Source organism: Atractosteus spatula, chromosome 6 (assembly GCF_055471065.1).
Source record: "Atractosteus spatula isolate fAtrSpa1 chromosome 6, fAtrSpa1.hap1, whole genome shotgun sequence".
Classification (NCBI taxonomy): domain Eukaryota; kingdom Metazoa; phylum Chordata; class Actinopteri; order Semionotiformes; family Lepisosteidae; genus Atractosteus; species Atractosteus spatula.
Window position 1 is genome coordinate 18,405,957 of NC_142711.1, and position 15,336 is coordinate 18,421,292.

The 15,336-nt window shown below is 44.6% G+C and overlaps 1 protein-coding gene across 1 annotated transcript; it reads right to left on the minus strand.

The window, feature by feature from the left end:
- Positions 1 to 766: 766 nt before the first annotated feature.
- Positions 767 to 14,137, minus strand: LOC148832570 (signaling lymphocytic activation molecule-like). Its single transcript, XM_088919140.1, has 6 exons — positions 13,978 to 14,137; positions 6,696 to 7,004; positions 5,963 to 6,223; positions 4,580 to 4,690; positions 3,073 to 3,158; positions 767 to 2,010 (listed from the first exon to the last, which is right to left on the minus strand). The coding sequence occupies exons 1-6, from the start codon at positions 14,021 to 14,023 to the stop codon at positions 1,969 to 1,971; spliced, it is 855 nt and encodes a 284-aa protein (XP_088775266.1). The 5' UTR covers positions 14,024 to 14,137; the 3' UTR covers positions 767 to 1,968.
- Between the last annotated feature and the right edge of the window lie 1,199 nt (positions 14,138 to 15,336).

Below are 15,336 nucleotides of genomic sequence, written 5' to 3' on the forward strand. Positions count from 1 at the left end.
GGATGGAAGACTCCTGGGAAAAACGAAGGTTGCTGCTGGAAGAGGTGTTAGTGGGGCCAGCAGGGGGCGCTCATCCTGTGGTCCATGTGGGTCCTAATGCCCCAGTATAGTGACGGGAACACTGTACTGTAAACAGGTGCCGTCCTTCAGATGAGACGTAAAACCGAGGTCCTGACTCTCTGTGGTCATTAAAAAATCCCAGGGCATTTCTCAAAAACAGTTACCCCGGTGTCCTGGCCAAATTTCCCCCTGGCCTTCACCCATCATGGCCTCCTAATAATCCCCATCTCTGAACTGGCTTCATCACTCTGCTCTCCTCCCCCCTGAGAGCTGGTGTGTGTGAGCAGACTGGAGCATCATCCAGGTGGGGCTGCACACTGGGTGTGGTGGAGGTGAGTCCCCATTACCTATAAAGTCACCTTGACATGTAAGCTGGTCATGGATGTGCTGACACCAATGCCCTAAAAGTTCCCTGTGGCCTCTCTCCTGCTCAGCTTCAGTGAGTATCATTCACACCTGTTTCCCATTATTCATCTTTTCCAGAGGCCATCTCTGTCCGGATTGGGTGTGCCCTTAAACATCTTGCTTTATCTTGGAAGGTATTAAACAGCACAGGCCTGGGTGGGGACTTGAAACCAAGGGAACCCCATGGTCATCCAGTCAGAAACATTGGATTTTGTTATGTCTTACTCAGTACATACTGAATACAGTACTACACTCTTAAACTTTATACTCTAGAAAGAAATATCCAAAACAAGAGCAGAAAAAAACAACAAACGCATATCATTTTATTAATTCAAGAGTCAATTTTTCAAGGTGTAGCACACGCAGGAATACAGTTTTTTTCGCAAACTTCTCCAATATGTCTACTACTGGATAAAAATCTGAAACTGCTAGAACAAAGTACGTAGGAGGTTATATAAAGTCATGCCCTGCCATCTGTCCTGGCTTTCCTAGCCAAATTAGCAGTGTGTGTTATTTGGATATCAAGCATCTCTCATACTAACTCATCAGGAAAATGTTTTTATATCCAAAGATTTAAAATATACAGATCAGAAGTAGAGGTTGTCTTGTTTCTTGTATCCTGTTGTGATGTGTTTTGATCTGGAGGCTAAAAGCTGATGAAAATGACTGATAGGGCTGTATGTGCTTTTATTGTTGTGGCCAGTGTTGTCTCATTAATATGTTTAATTTTTAGAAAATGGTTTCACTGCTGTGAAAATAAATGTAATGTTTGGATTTAGAGGATATTAGAGTTTACTTGCATGTGCAATACCTTGTGAAATGCTAAAAAAATGTGTTGCTTATGACAATATCAAGTGTAATTTATTGCACTGCTCTGTGGACTTCCAAAATGGACACAAATAAATTTGACATTTATTGACTTGTTCAGGATGGAATGCCTGAAGCAATAACATCACCGACATCTCCCACAACAGCACTACTGTCCCACTACTGTTTCCAGCCTCTGTGGCTATTTAAGCAGAATAATGAAAGGATGTTGACAGAAGTCACAAGTAGTGGATAAACTACCATGCTCTAATTCAAGCACTACTGCTTTAGACTCACACTGCTGCAGAGAAAACAGAAAATCCAGAGGCGCACGTCTACCACAATGTCTGAAAGTGACCTGCAGTTTCTGGAACGGGAGGTGCACTGGGAATCATTCCTGTTGCAGCGGCGTTTCAAACTCAACGACTGTGATCTTTGGCAAAGCTCAGGTCACACATTTTAGGAATGATGGGACTGCAGCAACCACTTGTCCAGTCTGACTATTTTCCACTGGGCCCCTCTCTGGCGGACGGCACTCAATATGATCTCACACCGGCTCCCAGAGTCCTCTGCAGTTTGACATGAGACCACACCCGGTGTGCCACACCAGGAGATGCTGACCTTGACCTTTGACCTTTGGTGATCCAGGAAGAGTGTCATCTTCCGGACCCCCATGAGGTGGGGCGAGGCAGGCGATTAAGTGTTAATGACAGCATAGACACAGGGCTCGTCAGCATCCTGCCGAGAGAGAGTCAGGGTGAGACACCGAGCACAGGAGCTAAAGTATGAGCACATGATCGTCAACTATGGCCTGTCAGAGACTGGAAGATAAGACTGGACTAGAGCTCCATCAGTCAATGATAACCAGGCATGTCCGTGGAGAAAGAGCAGAAGACTAATTGCACTGTCTGCAAATGAGAGGAGGCCATTTGACCCATCCTGCTTATTAAGCCAACAGCCATATCGCTCTGCAACTCACAACTGGAAACCCACTGAAGCTCAGCAGCTGTGAGCCTGGTCAGTACCTGGATGGGAGACCTCCTGGGGAAAAACTAAGGTTGCAGCTGAAAGAGGTGTTAGTGGGACCAGCAGGGGGTGGTCACCCTGCGGTTCACGTGGGTCCTAATGCCCCAGTATAGTGACGGGGACACTGTAAACAGGCGCCGTCCTTCGGATGAGATGTAAAACCGAGGTCCTGACTGCGGTCATTAAAAATCCCAGGGCGTTTCTCGAAAAGAGTAGGGGTGTATCCCGGTCTCCAGGCCAAATTTCCCATTGGCCCTTACCAATCATGGCCTAATAATCCCCATCTATGAACTGGCTTCATTACTCTGCTCTCCTCCCCACTGAGAGCTGGTGTGTGGTGAGTGTTCTGGTGCACTATGGCTGACGTCGCATCATCCAGGTGGGGCTGCACATTGGTGGTGGTGGAGGGGAGTCCCCATTACCTGTACAGTGCTTTGAGTAGAATGTCTAGAAAAGCCTATATAAGTGTAAGCAATTATTATTTGTAGCTTTTTGTAGCTGAGCAAATCTTAAACTAATCCTAAACTAATTCCCCTTTGGTTTCTGATTGTGACCCTGTGTCCTTGTTTCACCAATGAGTGTGAAACAGGCCCCTGGGCTCAACCTTTCTCTGCCTGGATCAAACCCCTTCTCAGTCTCAGCCCCACTGTTCCAGAGGAGACTGGGCTGCCTCAACCCATCAATGGCAGAGGTCAGGGAGTGTCAAACCGAGCTCTGAGAGCAGGACAGTCAGTTACCAGTCGGGACAGCAGTCGGACAGAGACAGTGACTCACCGTCTTGGGGCTGGGAGCTGACCCCGGAGTCCGGGGCTGGGAGGAGCTGAGCTGTACGTCAGCGTACACGACATCACTGTGAGGACCTTAACACAGCGAGAGAGAGGAGACAAGAGGGAATCAATCTGTAATAAACAAACGCAACAGGACAGGAGGCACAGCGAGAGAGAGGAGATCACAGAGAATCCCTCAGTAATAAACACAACAGTACAGGAGGCACAGTGAGAGAGAGGAGATCACAGAGAATCCCTCAGTAATAAACACAACAGGACAGGAGACACAGTGAGAGAGAGGAGATCACAGAGAATCCCTCAGTAATAAACACAACAGGACAAGAGACACAGTGAGAGAGAGGAGAAGTAATCACAGGCCAGCGTTCTACCGTCCCTGAAAACCCAGAGTGCTAACCCTGTAATCTGAAACCTGTATTATGCCTAACAAGCCAATAAGACAAAATACCGTCTTTATTTACAATAACAGAACATGACTCAGAGCTAAATTTCCGTTCCTAAAATCCAGAAGCCTCAAAGAGAATGAGAATCTGCCTATTCTTAAAAATATACCACTAACCTGTAGAGGATGTCTTCCTCATAGGGATTTCAGAATTAAGGAAATCAGAGTTTCCTAAAATATAGGACAGCTGTTAGGTGTGGTCAAATTTCTCAATTTTAAAATACAGTTTCTGCTCACTTTGACATGAAAGCTGGTCATGGATGTGCTGGCACCAATGCCCTATTCTCTGAGCTACAGGGTTTTGCTCTCCTGCTCGGCTTCAGTGAGTATCATTCACACCTGTTTCCCATTATTCGTCTTTTCTACTCCCAGCCCTCCACAGGCCATCTCTGTCTGGAATGAGTGTGCCCTTAACCATCTTGCTTTATCTTGGGAGATATAGCCAGCACAGGCACAGGAGGGAAAACAGAGAACACACACAACAGTACAGGAGACACAGTGAGAGAGGAGATAACAGAGAATCACTCCGTCATAAACACTGAAAATTGGGAAAGCAAGATTTTTTTAAGACTAATCTTGTTTTACTGACACAAACATTCAGAATCATAGACTTTAAATCAAGCCGTGTTAAAATTACTCTAATTAAGAATATTGCATACTTTTTTCAATAATATTGCTGATCAGTGCTGAGAACGTCAGAGTTTAAAGGAATGTTCTACACTGAGGTTCCTAAGAAACAGGACATATCTGGTGTTGAGCTGAGAAGACTAGTGGGGACCGGATACAAGAGATCAAAATTCTCAAGCTTCAGCCCTCAACCCAGGGATTCTTCTGTTTTCAACAGTGAAAACTCAAGCAAAGGACAGAAGTGGACACTGTGTGGAAGAGCATTTAAAACTGTGATCAGGTAGCGCTTCTTTACACAAAGGGTGGTGGGAGCGTGGGACAGTGTTGCTGAGCCAGTCAAGAAGTCATCCTGGCTTCTTCCAAGAAACATCTGGATGAGATCCTCTTATCGATTAGGGATACACTAAAAAATACTGTAGACTCTTACCTTCTTTGTTCTTGTCTCTCAAATGTTTCCAGTAGCACAGTGCAGCAGAAACAACCACCACAATCACAGACAGGACTCCCAGCACAATCGGGACTGTAGGCTCTGTTGAGACTAAAATATTATTTTAAAAAACAAAACAAATTTATGACCCAGTATTGAGTTAATAAATTAAATCATATAGAGCTTCACTTGTAGATTTAATCAACTTTTGCAGGAAAATTGAAAGACAGCACCACAAACTGCTGTAAGAAACAAAACTTTCCTTAATTTTTATAAGACTATTTTCCTGATTATACATTAAAAAGATGCACTCTTTTCAAAGATCACAAACTGCTTATTTTTACTGCAGTTTTACAGTAAAAACCTCATATCGTAAATGTAAAACCTTGTTAAATCACAAAGTATCAAAAACCCAATGTTCTTACTAAGTAGCTGCAAAAACTCTTGTCACGTATCTGGACCTGAATCCAAATAATAACCACAGAAAAAAAGAATGATTGAGAGGGATCTAACGCTCAATGTGAAAGGAGCGCTCTGATAGGTGAAACTAGCTGTCATTCAGTGAAATCTGACCATTTACAGATTTAGGGGAGGTTCATACAGTAGGTGTCCACAGCAAAGAGTTCTATCAGTTTCCTTTTGTCTGACTGTGAATAAAGTGATAAGTGAAACTCTTATCTGATGGGCTCCCACAGCCCATAATAATAATAAGTTAGACATTTAAAAACCCATCATTCAGAATAGATGCCAAAGGGACTATGTGGAATTCAAGCCCACACAGGCCTGTAATGATACAGTGGACAGACAAGTGGCACTGTCTGACTCTCTTCCTCCTGATGGTTTGAATCTTATTACCTTTTAAAAATAATTAATCTTACTATTATTATCTTACAAATGTCTTAGAAATTACTTTTAAAGCAGGACAGACTAGTGCAACAAGGTGATCTTAATATGTATAAATTATCATTCAATTTCTATTTGTCTGAATGACCCATTTCAAACAGAGAACAGAGGCACTTCTTTACACAAAGAGTGGTGGGGGTGTGGATCAAGCTGCCCAGCCATTTATGAGATCCTGAGATGAATTATATACTAACAACCAAGGGGGCAGGGAGTGTGAACAGTGGGAGTGTGACTTCAGCAGCTGTGTACTTTGTAACTGTGTCAGTGTTCGTAGTGCGGACTATGTCTGCAGTCCTGGCTGTGATTCGGAATGAGCTCATCCTGAAGAGACAGTGAGGGCCTGAATGGTCTCTTCTCATTTCAAAACAATAAAAGTTGTTGAAATGCACTTTATATTGTTTCATACTCCCCTTAATCCAATTGAAAGCCATTATTACTACTATTCCCACTCAAACACATCAAACACAAACAAGTGCTGACCTGTCTCTTTGCAGTTCTGCACAGAGACTGACTCGTTGCTGGCTGGGTTAGAGGCCACACAGCTGTAGGAGTGAGAGAGTCCGTCTGTCTCCAGAGGGAGAGTCAGGGGGGTGTTGAGATCAGGGTTGCTGGTGTGAGACAGTATCTCTCCCTCTCTCTGCCAGGACAGGGTCACCTCTCTCCCGTTACTCACAGAGCACAGCAGAGAGCAGCTCTCACTGCCCTGGGACACTGTGGACACCTGAGGTCTGGACACTCTGTCTGTGGAGACACATCAGCAGTAGTGAGACACTTCAGCACCAGTCAGTAATAACCACTCACTGACAGTCTGAGAGGAGCTGCAGTACAGAGAGACTCGGTCTGGCTCATCTTTCACACCCTTAACTACCAACTTACACAATGTTATAATTCTAAAACAGTAAACGAGGATACACACCTCAACAAGAAACAAACAGCTTCTCTTAATACTAGGCCATAATTAATTAAATATCTGAAAGCACTTTTCCATTGTAAACTTTACAGGAATATATGCTATAACTGTAATAAATTAGAACTGTTCATAAAGACTAATTGTGCTTTTATGTGGAATGAGCTTTGATTCAAGGCTTAAATGCACTCAATGGTTAAATGAACTTGGTCAGGGAGTTCCAGAGTCTGAATACTCTGTTTGACACAATGGAGACATTGACTGTCCATTGTCAGGATAAGTGCTTGTCACGGTGGTTATACTTACTGTATACTTTTAGGAGGAAATTCACTGTGACCGTCTTCTGTCCATCATTACTCTGTACTTTATAATTCCCAGAGTCCTGTGTGTTCAGGTCTGTGATTTTAAAGAGTCCAGTCTGACTGTCCCAGGACACTCTCCCTTTGAATCTCTTCACAAACTCAGTGGTGCCCTTTCCATCAATCACTACTGCTATACCGTCACTTCCATGACTTAAAAACCCTCTCTGTAACACTGCGGCTTCAAAAGTGACCGACTGTCCCGCAGCACGAACCAGCTGCTTCCCCTCAGACTGGGCTGAGGACAGGTCCATCCCTGTGGAGGAGAGAGCAGACAGGTGATCCCAAAATAAGCTTCACTGTCAGTGTTCATGCCATGTGTTTTATATTGTTCTGATGCAAAACACTGTTTGCGCTATGACACAGTGTCCTAGAATATTTGAACACTTAAAAAAAACATTTTTAAATGCACAAACTCTTCTGCAGCAAGTACTTACATAGCCCCGACACTGCAATAGCATATTCCATTATACATACTTGGTGCAGTGTTAATGTCCTGTAGTGTCCAGTCAGTGTGTCTGGACTGTATTAACCCCTCTCTCTCAGTGCAGTGTTAATGTACTGTAGTGTCCAGTCAGTGTGTCTGTACTGTATTAACCCCCCTCTCTCAGTGCAGTGTTAATGTACTGGAGTGTCCAGTCAGTGTGTCTGGACTGTATGAACCCCTCTCTCTCAGTGCAGTGTTAATGTACTGTAGTGTCCAGTCAGTGTGTCTGGACTGTATTAACCCCTCTCTCTCAGTGCAGTGTTAATGTCCTGTAGTGTCCAGTCAGTGTGTCTGGACTGTATTAACCCCTCTCTCTCAGTGCAGTGTTAATGTACTGGAGTGTCCAGTCAGTGTGTCTGGACTGTATTAACCCCTCTCTCTCAGTGCAGTGTTAGTGTCCTGTAGTGTCCAGTCAGTGTGTCTGGACTGTATTAACCCCTCTCTCTCAGTGCAGTGTTAATGTCCTGTAGTGTCCAGTCAGTGTGTCTGGACTGTATTAACCCCTCTCTCTCAGTGCAGTGTTAATGTCCTGTAGTGTCCAGTCAGTGTGTCTGGACTGTATTAACCCCTCTCTCTCAGTGCAGTGTTAATGTACTGGAGTGTCCAGTCAGTGTGTCTGGACTGTATTAACCCCTCTCTCTCAGTGCAGTGTTAATGTACTGGAGTGTCCAGTCAGTGTGTCTGTACTGTATTAACCCCTCTCTGTCAGTGCAGTGTTAATGTACTGTAGTGTTGTGTATTACTCTCTCTCTCTGCTGTTTCACAGGTACTGGGAGCAGTGGGAGTGTGACTTCAGCAGCTGTGCACTTTGTAACTGTGTCAGTGTTCGGAGTGCTGACTGTGTCCGCAGTCCTGGCTGTGATTCGGAATGAGCTCATCCTGTAGAAGCTGACAGAGAGTCATAAAGAGAGCAGGTATCTGTCTACTTACATTGACACAGTTACAAGTGTACAGGAACAACTTGCAGCCATACAGTGTCTCTTAGAAAGAATAAAAAGTTGTTACGACTTAAAGGAATTTTAATTATCTCTCTCTATTTCACAGCCTGGAAAGCAGAACAAAATAACTGTTATGAAAGGACCAGAGCCAGTCAATATTGATCACTTGAAACACATCAAATTGCCCTTTTTATTATGTTTACTTTAACCCCAGTGTTGCTGGTCACAGGCTGTGGGAGGCAGATGGTGCTTGTGGCTCCATTCCTGGGACCTTAAGTTTGTGGTCTGAGCACAACTGTTGAAAACAAACCAATCAGACCATTATTGTGTGACTAAGCATGTTTGCACATCAGCTGCTTGTGGGTCTAACTTCTTTCTAAAATCTTAATTTGTGATTTGAAATAACATAGAGATGAAGCACTAGCTCATAAGACTCCTGATGCACTGCAGTTAGATCCATGTCAGGTTTATTTTAGACAGAGACACTTAAATCAGGAGATAATGACGCTGCTGGGTAAAGTATTCATTCGGAGTCAATGAAACAGCCAGTCCATGAACTGTCAGTGAACCCCAGGATGAAGGATCTGACCTTCTGTGATGGGGCTCTATTTCCAAGCAGCTATATCACTCTGCAGCTCACAACTGGCAGCCCATTGAAGCTCAGCAAGTATGAGCCTGGTCAGTACCTGGATGGGACACCTCCTGGGAAAGATAAGGTTGCTCCTGAAAGAGGTGTTAGTGGATTTTGTGATGCATTTTTAGAACAGCTAGATTTACTTATGGGCATCCAGCACTCTCAGGAAGGGAGAATAAGCACTGGGCTGTACAGTATTCCGTTAATTTAGGAAGCCATGTGTTTCTCTTGTTGGTCTATTTAGGAATAATTCTATAGGATTGCAGGTTACAGGAGCAGCATTCTGGGTTTCTGGGTCTAGAACTTAAGCCTCTGAGATGCCTTCTTTTGTAAATGTACCTTTTACATTGAATGTTGTGTTGCTATGTTGTTATAGGAAATGAATATTCATTTGAATCCTCTGCACTACGAACCAGGAAACGTTTATGAGGCCCTAATTAAAAATCCTGATGCTGATGCCTTTACCGGACCATGTGGCAATACAGCACCTTCAAATGCAAAAGCTCCTGAAAAGGACCTTTCTAAGTTCAGACCCGTGACTTCACTCATCTTGTGGTGCTATTTCCTTTCTGAGTTTAAGCTCAGTACTGGGCAGCGTCAGGATAAGAGCATGAACGTACAGTACAGTCCGCTATACACAAGCTGCAGCCAACTAGAATATTGTGGAGGAATTCAGAAGTGACAAAGGATGGGCATGAACACAGATAGATGCTAGAGAACAGACTTTCCCACAGAATTTGAGCCCGAAGCCAACAAACAGCAGCTGTTTTATGAAGAACTAGACACACCCAGTCAGAACCCAGAAGAGTTTCAAAGTGAATTTGAAAGGACTTCACAGTCCTTGACCCTGCTATTCCCTCGGCCGATGACAGATTTAAACAGGCACTGCAGCTCGAGTCAGTATTTGCCTCTCTACAGTATATGTATATGATAGTCACAGCTTGCGAAAGAAAAGAGCAGAATGGATGAGGGAAGTTTGTATGAAACAGAAGCTGGGTTGATGACTCAAATTTCAAAAGAGACTGATGCTGCACATTTTTTGTAGTGAACTTCGGGCTTTTTCAAGACTGTTTCAGGAGCGTTTCACTCTTAAAGATGTTTATGTGCGAAAATAAACCCTCAGACAATTTTCCAAATGTTTTCACAGCTCTACTCCTTCTTCTAACTTTGCCAGGTACTGTAGCAGGTGGGAGGCACAGCTTCTCAAAGACAAATGTGTTCAACAGGGACGCAAGACACACTTGTTGGACTGGCCAGAATGTCAAGAAATTCTACACAGGGACACTGCATCTCCAACAACTAGTGACTGACTTGGCAAAACAAGAGGCAAGATACTCATGTTTAAGAGCCCCTAGTGATTTTCTATTTTGGATTTAGTGAATACCCAAAAATTAGTTTGTTAAAGGTAATCAAAGAGCTTTCATATTTTTTTCTGCATTTGGATGTGGTGATAAGGGCAGCTAAAGCAAGCCACCAGTGATGCCATTGCAGAAAAACAGGAAACACCAACATAAAGTGTCTAAATACTGTAGGTTGTTGGGGCACCACGAGCCACCAGAAGAGCTTCAGTGGCCGGAAGTCTCCTGGAGGGGTGCGGCACCTTTCTTCCAGGAGGAATTCCAGCATTTGGAATCGGCGGCCTGCTGTCAAGAGGAGCCAGGGGTACGAGGCCACAAGGCACCAACCACAGGGCCCCGTACAAGGGGTGAGCGGGCATCTGGTCACCGGAGAACGTCTGGATGGCCCTGCACCAGAGGCTGGCGATCAGAGAGGTCCTTCACAGACACTCGCTCACCAGCAATCTGCACTGCCCCTGGGACACGTGCTTCACCGGGGAGACGCCAGGGCGGTGGGGGGGCAGAACGGACAACACCGTGCAGCTCCTGGGAGCGGGAACAGGGCTAAGCTACCAGAGCATCCTACCGGGACTAGCACCTCCCAGATTGGACAAGGGGACACAGTACTTTGTATCCCTGATACAACAAGGAATAGAGTTTATAGCAAAAGTTCAGGAGGGATGACAACAACCCAGCTCAATCAGACTCAGCTGTCAGTCATTAGCAATCGCTCCAGACAATCCATTCCTCTCCCAAATAATATAAATAGCTATGAGATCCCTGTGTCTCTCTCTTGCACGTCTCTTGCATCCCACCTCTGCAGCTACCCCTTGGTCACCCTGCAGGGGGGTCCTGTCTCCTTGTCTTCTGGCCGGGAGGCCAGCCCTCAGCCGAGCGGGTTAAGCCACAATTTTACTCCATGCTTTCATCTTGGGTGTTTGTCACTCCTCGTGAACTGTGGAACGTGAGGAACACTCTCATTCGGCACAGCACAGAGTGGGGAGTGAGGGAGCTGGAGGAGAGGATCCTGGCGGACCTCAGAGGGAGGATGAAGCATGACATCACCAGATGGGGCTTCTCCATGGCGAGAGGCACTAGAAGGGACTGTGGGCCCTGTACAGGGACTAAAGCAGAGACCCCTGTTCCCGGAGCTCCTGCAGAGGACTTGGCAGCCACAGTTTCAGAGCCAGGACAGGGGAAAGAGACATGGACAACAGCAAGCGGTAGGGCTTGGAAGGACTCTTTCATTGTGCAAATCTGGCACTGATTGATGATGGACAATCACCTCTTTTGAAACGTTTTCATTTGATGATAGTTTGAGATTTTTTTTAGAACGTGTACCAGTTGTGGGATGTTTTCTTTGAAATCCAGTTTCTTTTGATAGAAAAAAAAATTGGAGTGCTGTTTGATAGCGATGGTTAATCAGGGTGTTTCAGGTGCTGCTCCAGAATCTCCCATAGGAACGTAGTTAGGTGGAAATGTGGTGACAGAGACGGCCATGGTGTCTGATTCACGTCGTTTTCACGCTCATCAAACCCGCCTGTGCCCAGTCCTGCCCTGAGGATGGGGACACTATCATCCTGGGAGATTCCTCTCCCGTCAGGATAGAAATGCTTCATGATCATGATCACTCAGAACGGCTTGGTATTTATTCACATTTACTGTACCTCACCGGCAACTGGGCCTGCCAAGCACTGTCGCACATAACCCCGAGCATGATGGGATGTTAATTGTTTAATTAACTCAGGAGCCACACCTGTGTGGAAGCACCTGCTTTCAGTACACTTTGTAACCCTCATTTACTCAAGTGTTTCCTTTATTGTTGTAGCTAGCTGTAGATTGTCATAGTTTGGGATTTGCAATAAAAAAAATACATAATTAACCTTAATGTTATGTGTGTATTTAAAGTTGGACTGAAATAATATCAAGCTGTGGTGCAAAAAGCTATGCTGAAATATCTCTGTCTCTGTTTTAATTGATCTCAGAAACGTTGGTTGGCAAAAGACAAAAGGTTGTGGGTTTTATTTTTTTAAAAAGCAAACTGTCTCAACAGTCTAGAATACATCTGGAGAAAAGAAAGTCATTCAAAGTGAATGATATTACTGCAAAATCTGTCTTGTCTGTCCTCCTCTTTGCAACACTGGTCCATGTGGAAAACGCTTCTGGTAAGACGTGATAGCGTAACTTAGAAGACGAAAGCTCAGTAACAGGAAATGATTGGTGAGGAACAGCAGGCGTTAAACACAACACCCAAATTAACCAGCTATTTTAGGAAAGTCCTTCTTTCTCGTGTCAAAATTTAACAGCTTTTAAAGTGTGGCTGAACAAGTGCCGTCTCCATCCTACAAACCAGAGCAGCGCTGTAAGCTGCCAGGCCTAGAGAAAGCTTGCTCAGGTGGGCGTTTTCAGCCTCCTTGACACATCTGGATCACCGCAGGGAATAGGAGAGGTGCACCGCTCACATACCAACACGGAGACCCTAAGCTCCTACATCAAGCGTTCCGGGACTAACGACGCAGGCTGCTGGCCGTCTTGTGAAAACCGTTATTTTGAGCCTGCAGTAGCACAGCATCTGCATGGTGTAAATGTGTCATCTGACCAAAAGCCCAGCAGATTGGGAAATCAAGATATCCTGTCTGTAGAGCTGACTGTCTTGCTCCACACTGTCTATTTTTATCTCTGCTTTAACTCCTTGTTTTATTACTGGTAAAAGTCAGAGCACAAGGAAGGAGACAACACACACACACACTTGGCGCTGTCATGATAACACCAGACAGGTGGCAAACGAGTCGAGACCTTACAGCCCATGTAGCCCAGCGGGTAGTTAGAAGCTCATTGATTGGAGGACCTCATCCAGCTTGTTTCTTGAAAGAATTTAGAGTATTTGTTTAGCAACAGGGGGAGACAGCTTGTTACACACACCCACCACATGTTGTGTTAGAAGTGCCTCCTTCTATCCTCAATTTTAAAAGCAAACGTTTTTCTCAAGACATCCACTGGGTTGACTTTGAAGATATGTATCAGGTCCCCTCATAGTCTTCTCTCTTCAGGACAAAAGAGATTCATTTTCTTCTGTCTGTCAGGGTGAGACACTCCCTTCAGACTAAAGGGACTCAGTTCCTTCAGTCTGTCAGGGTGGGACACTCGCTTTAGCCCAGGAATAGATGTGGCTGCTATCCTCTGGACTAATTCCAGAGCAGAAATATATTTTCTATTACATGGTAACCACAATCGCACACAGTAGTTTAAGTGAAGAAAGTCCATTAAGATTCTTTGTACACAAACCAACAACGCCATTTTTAACATTTGGCTGACGACACATTAACATTTCGGCACGCAAAGTACTGGTACGTACTGTACAGCAGAGATTTTACATCTTCTAACAACATCAATCATTATATAAATACACAGCAGGTAGCTAGTTAAGACCTACACATAGTAAAAAAAAACAAGTCAGTTATTTTATGTGCAAGGCTTCATGGGTTTTTGTCAGCTCACCTCCTGATTGGTAAATAAACTACACATGGTACTGATATTACTGCTATTGCTTCTGCTTCAACTACTGCAACTACTACTGCTGTTATCCCTGCAGCTGCCTCTGTTTCTAGTACTATAACTGTTACTGCTATTACTACTACAGCTGTTATTACCACTACAACCATTACTACTGCTGAAACAGTTGCTACAGCGACAGCCTCTGCTTCCACTAGTACTGTTGCTACTGCTATTAACTACTACTGTTGCTAGCACTATGACTATTAGTGGCTACTAGACCACTGCAGCTAGGAACAGTGACACTGTGGCTAGTCTAGCGAAGATGAAGAAGCTCTTACCAGCAGACCAGAGGATCAGCAGCAGAGCGACATTGACTCGCCTCATGACTGTGACTGCTCTGGAACTGGAGAAATGGCAGCAGATCAGAGTGAATGCTGTCTCGCTTCTGCTTCCTGTATGTTCCAACCTCCCTCTCTCGAATCCCTCCTCCTGTGGTCTGAAGCTCTGCAGACAGGAGTGTGATCGTCGAGCTTAACCAGTGGACTCTTGAAACAGCATCAGAATGTGTTGTCACCTTATCAAAGCCGACTGACACACCTGAAGAGGCTCACAGCTGAAAGGCTGTTATTAATAAGAAGAATATATTGTATTTATAAAGCACCTTTCCAAACCCAAGGATGCTGTAGCGCTAAAATGAACAAAAATTTTAAAATTATAAATCAGGAGCATACAGGTTTATACAGATAGAATATAGGTCAGTCAGATATAGGCCCTAGTAAAGACATGAGTTTGGATCTGAAGAGAGTCAAAGAATGTAGCTTCAGGGAAATTGAATGTCCACCAGAGTTTGACGTTACAGGGACGAGAGTTAAGTGACGGAGGGAGTGGATCAGAGGGGGAAGAAGTATTCATGTAAATCTGAGCATCACGCGCTTAACAGTGAAACTGAAGACTACATTTGTGTATCACCTGATGAAGAGGGAGCATATAAATAATAAAAAGCAAAGGGCCCAAGACTGAGCCCTGCGGCACACCGTGATCGACTGGGGCCAGGGGGGATTAATGAGGACCAAGAGAGACAAAATGCTGCCTGCCGGTCAGATAAGAGCAGACCCAGTTAAAGACAGTATCCCCGAACGACAAGAATGTCTGCAAGCAATTGAGCAACACTGAATGATTTACTGTATCAAAAGCAGCACTACGATCAAGGAGCATAAGGACACTTTTATCCCCCGAGTCATACGCGACAAGTAAATCGCTCACAGCCCAGTCTCAGCGCTATGATTAGAGTGAAAACGGGACTGGAATTGTTAAAACAAGTCAGTACCTACTTTAATCATGTGAGTCTGCAGTTGACGCGCAACCACATGTTCTAAAACCTTAGAAAATATGACAAAGCTTTCTCAGGTGGAGTGGTGGCACTGTGGCTAAGGATCTGTGCCTGTGGCTAGAAAGTTGCCAGTTCAAATCCCACAGTTGGCAGAGAAACCTTATGCTGTTGGGCCCCTGAGCAAGGTCCTTAACCCCAACTGCCCCAGGGGTGCTGTATAAATGACTGACCCTGTGTTCTGACTCCAAGCGTCTCTCCCTGTCTGTCTCCCTCATGGAGAGCAAGCTGGGGTATGTAAAAAAAGAAATTCCTAATGCAAAAAATTGTGTATGGTTAATAAAGTGATCTGATACTAAATTAGAAACTG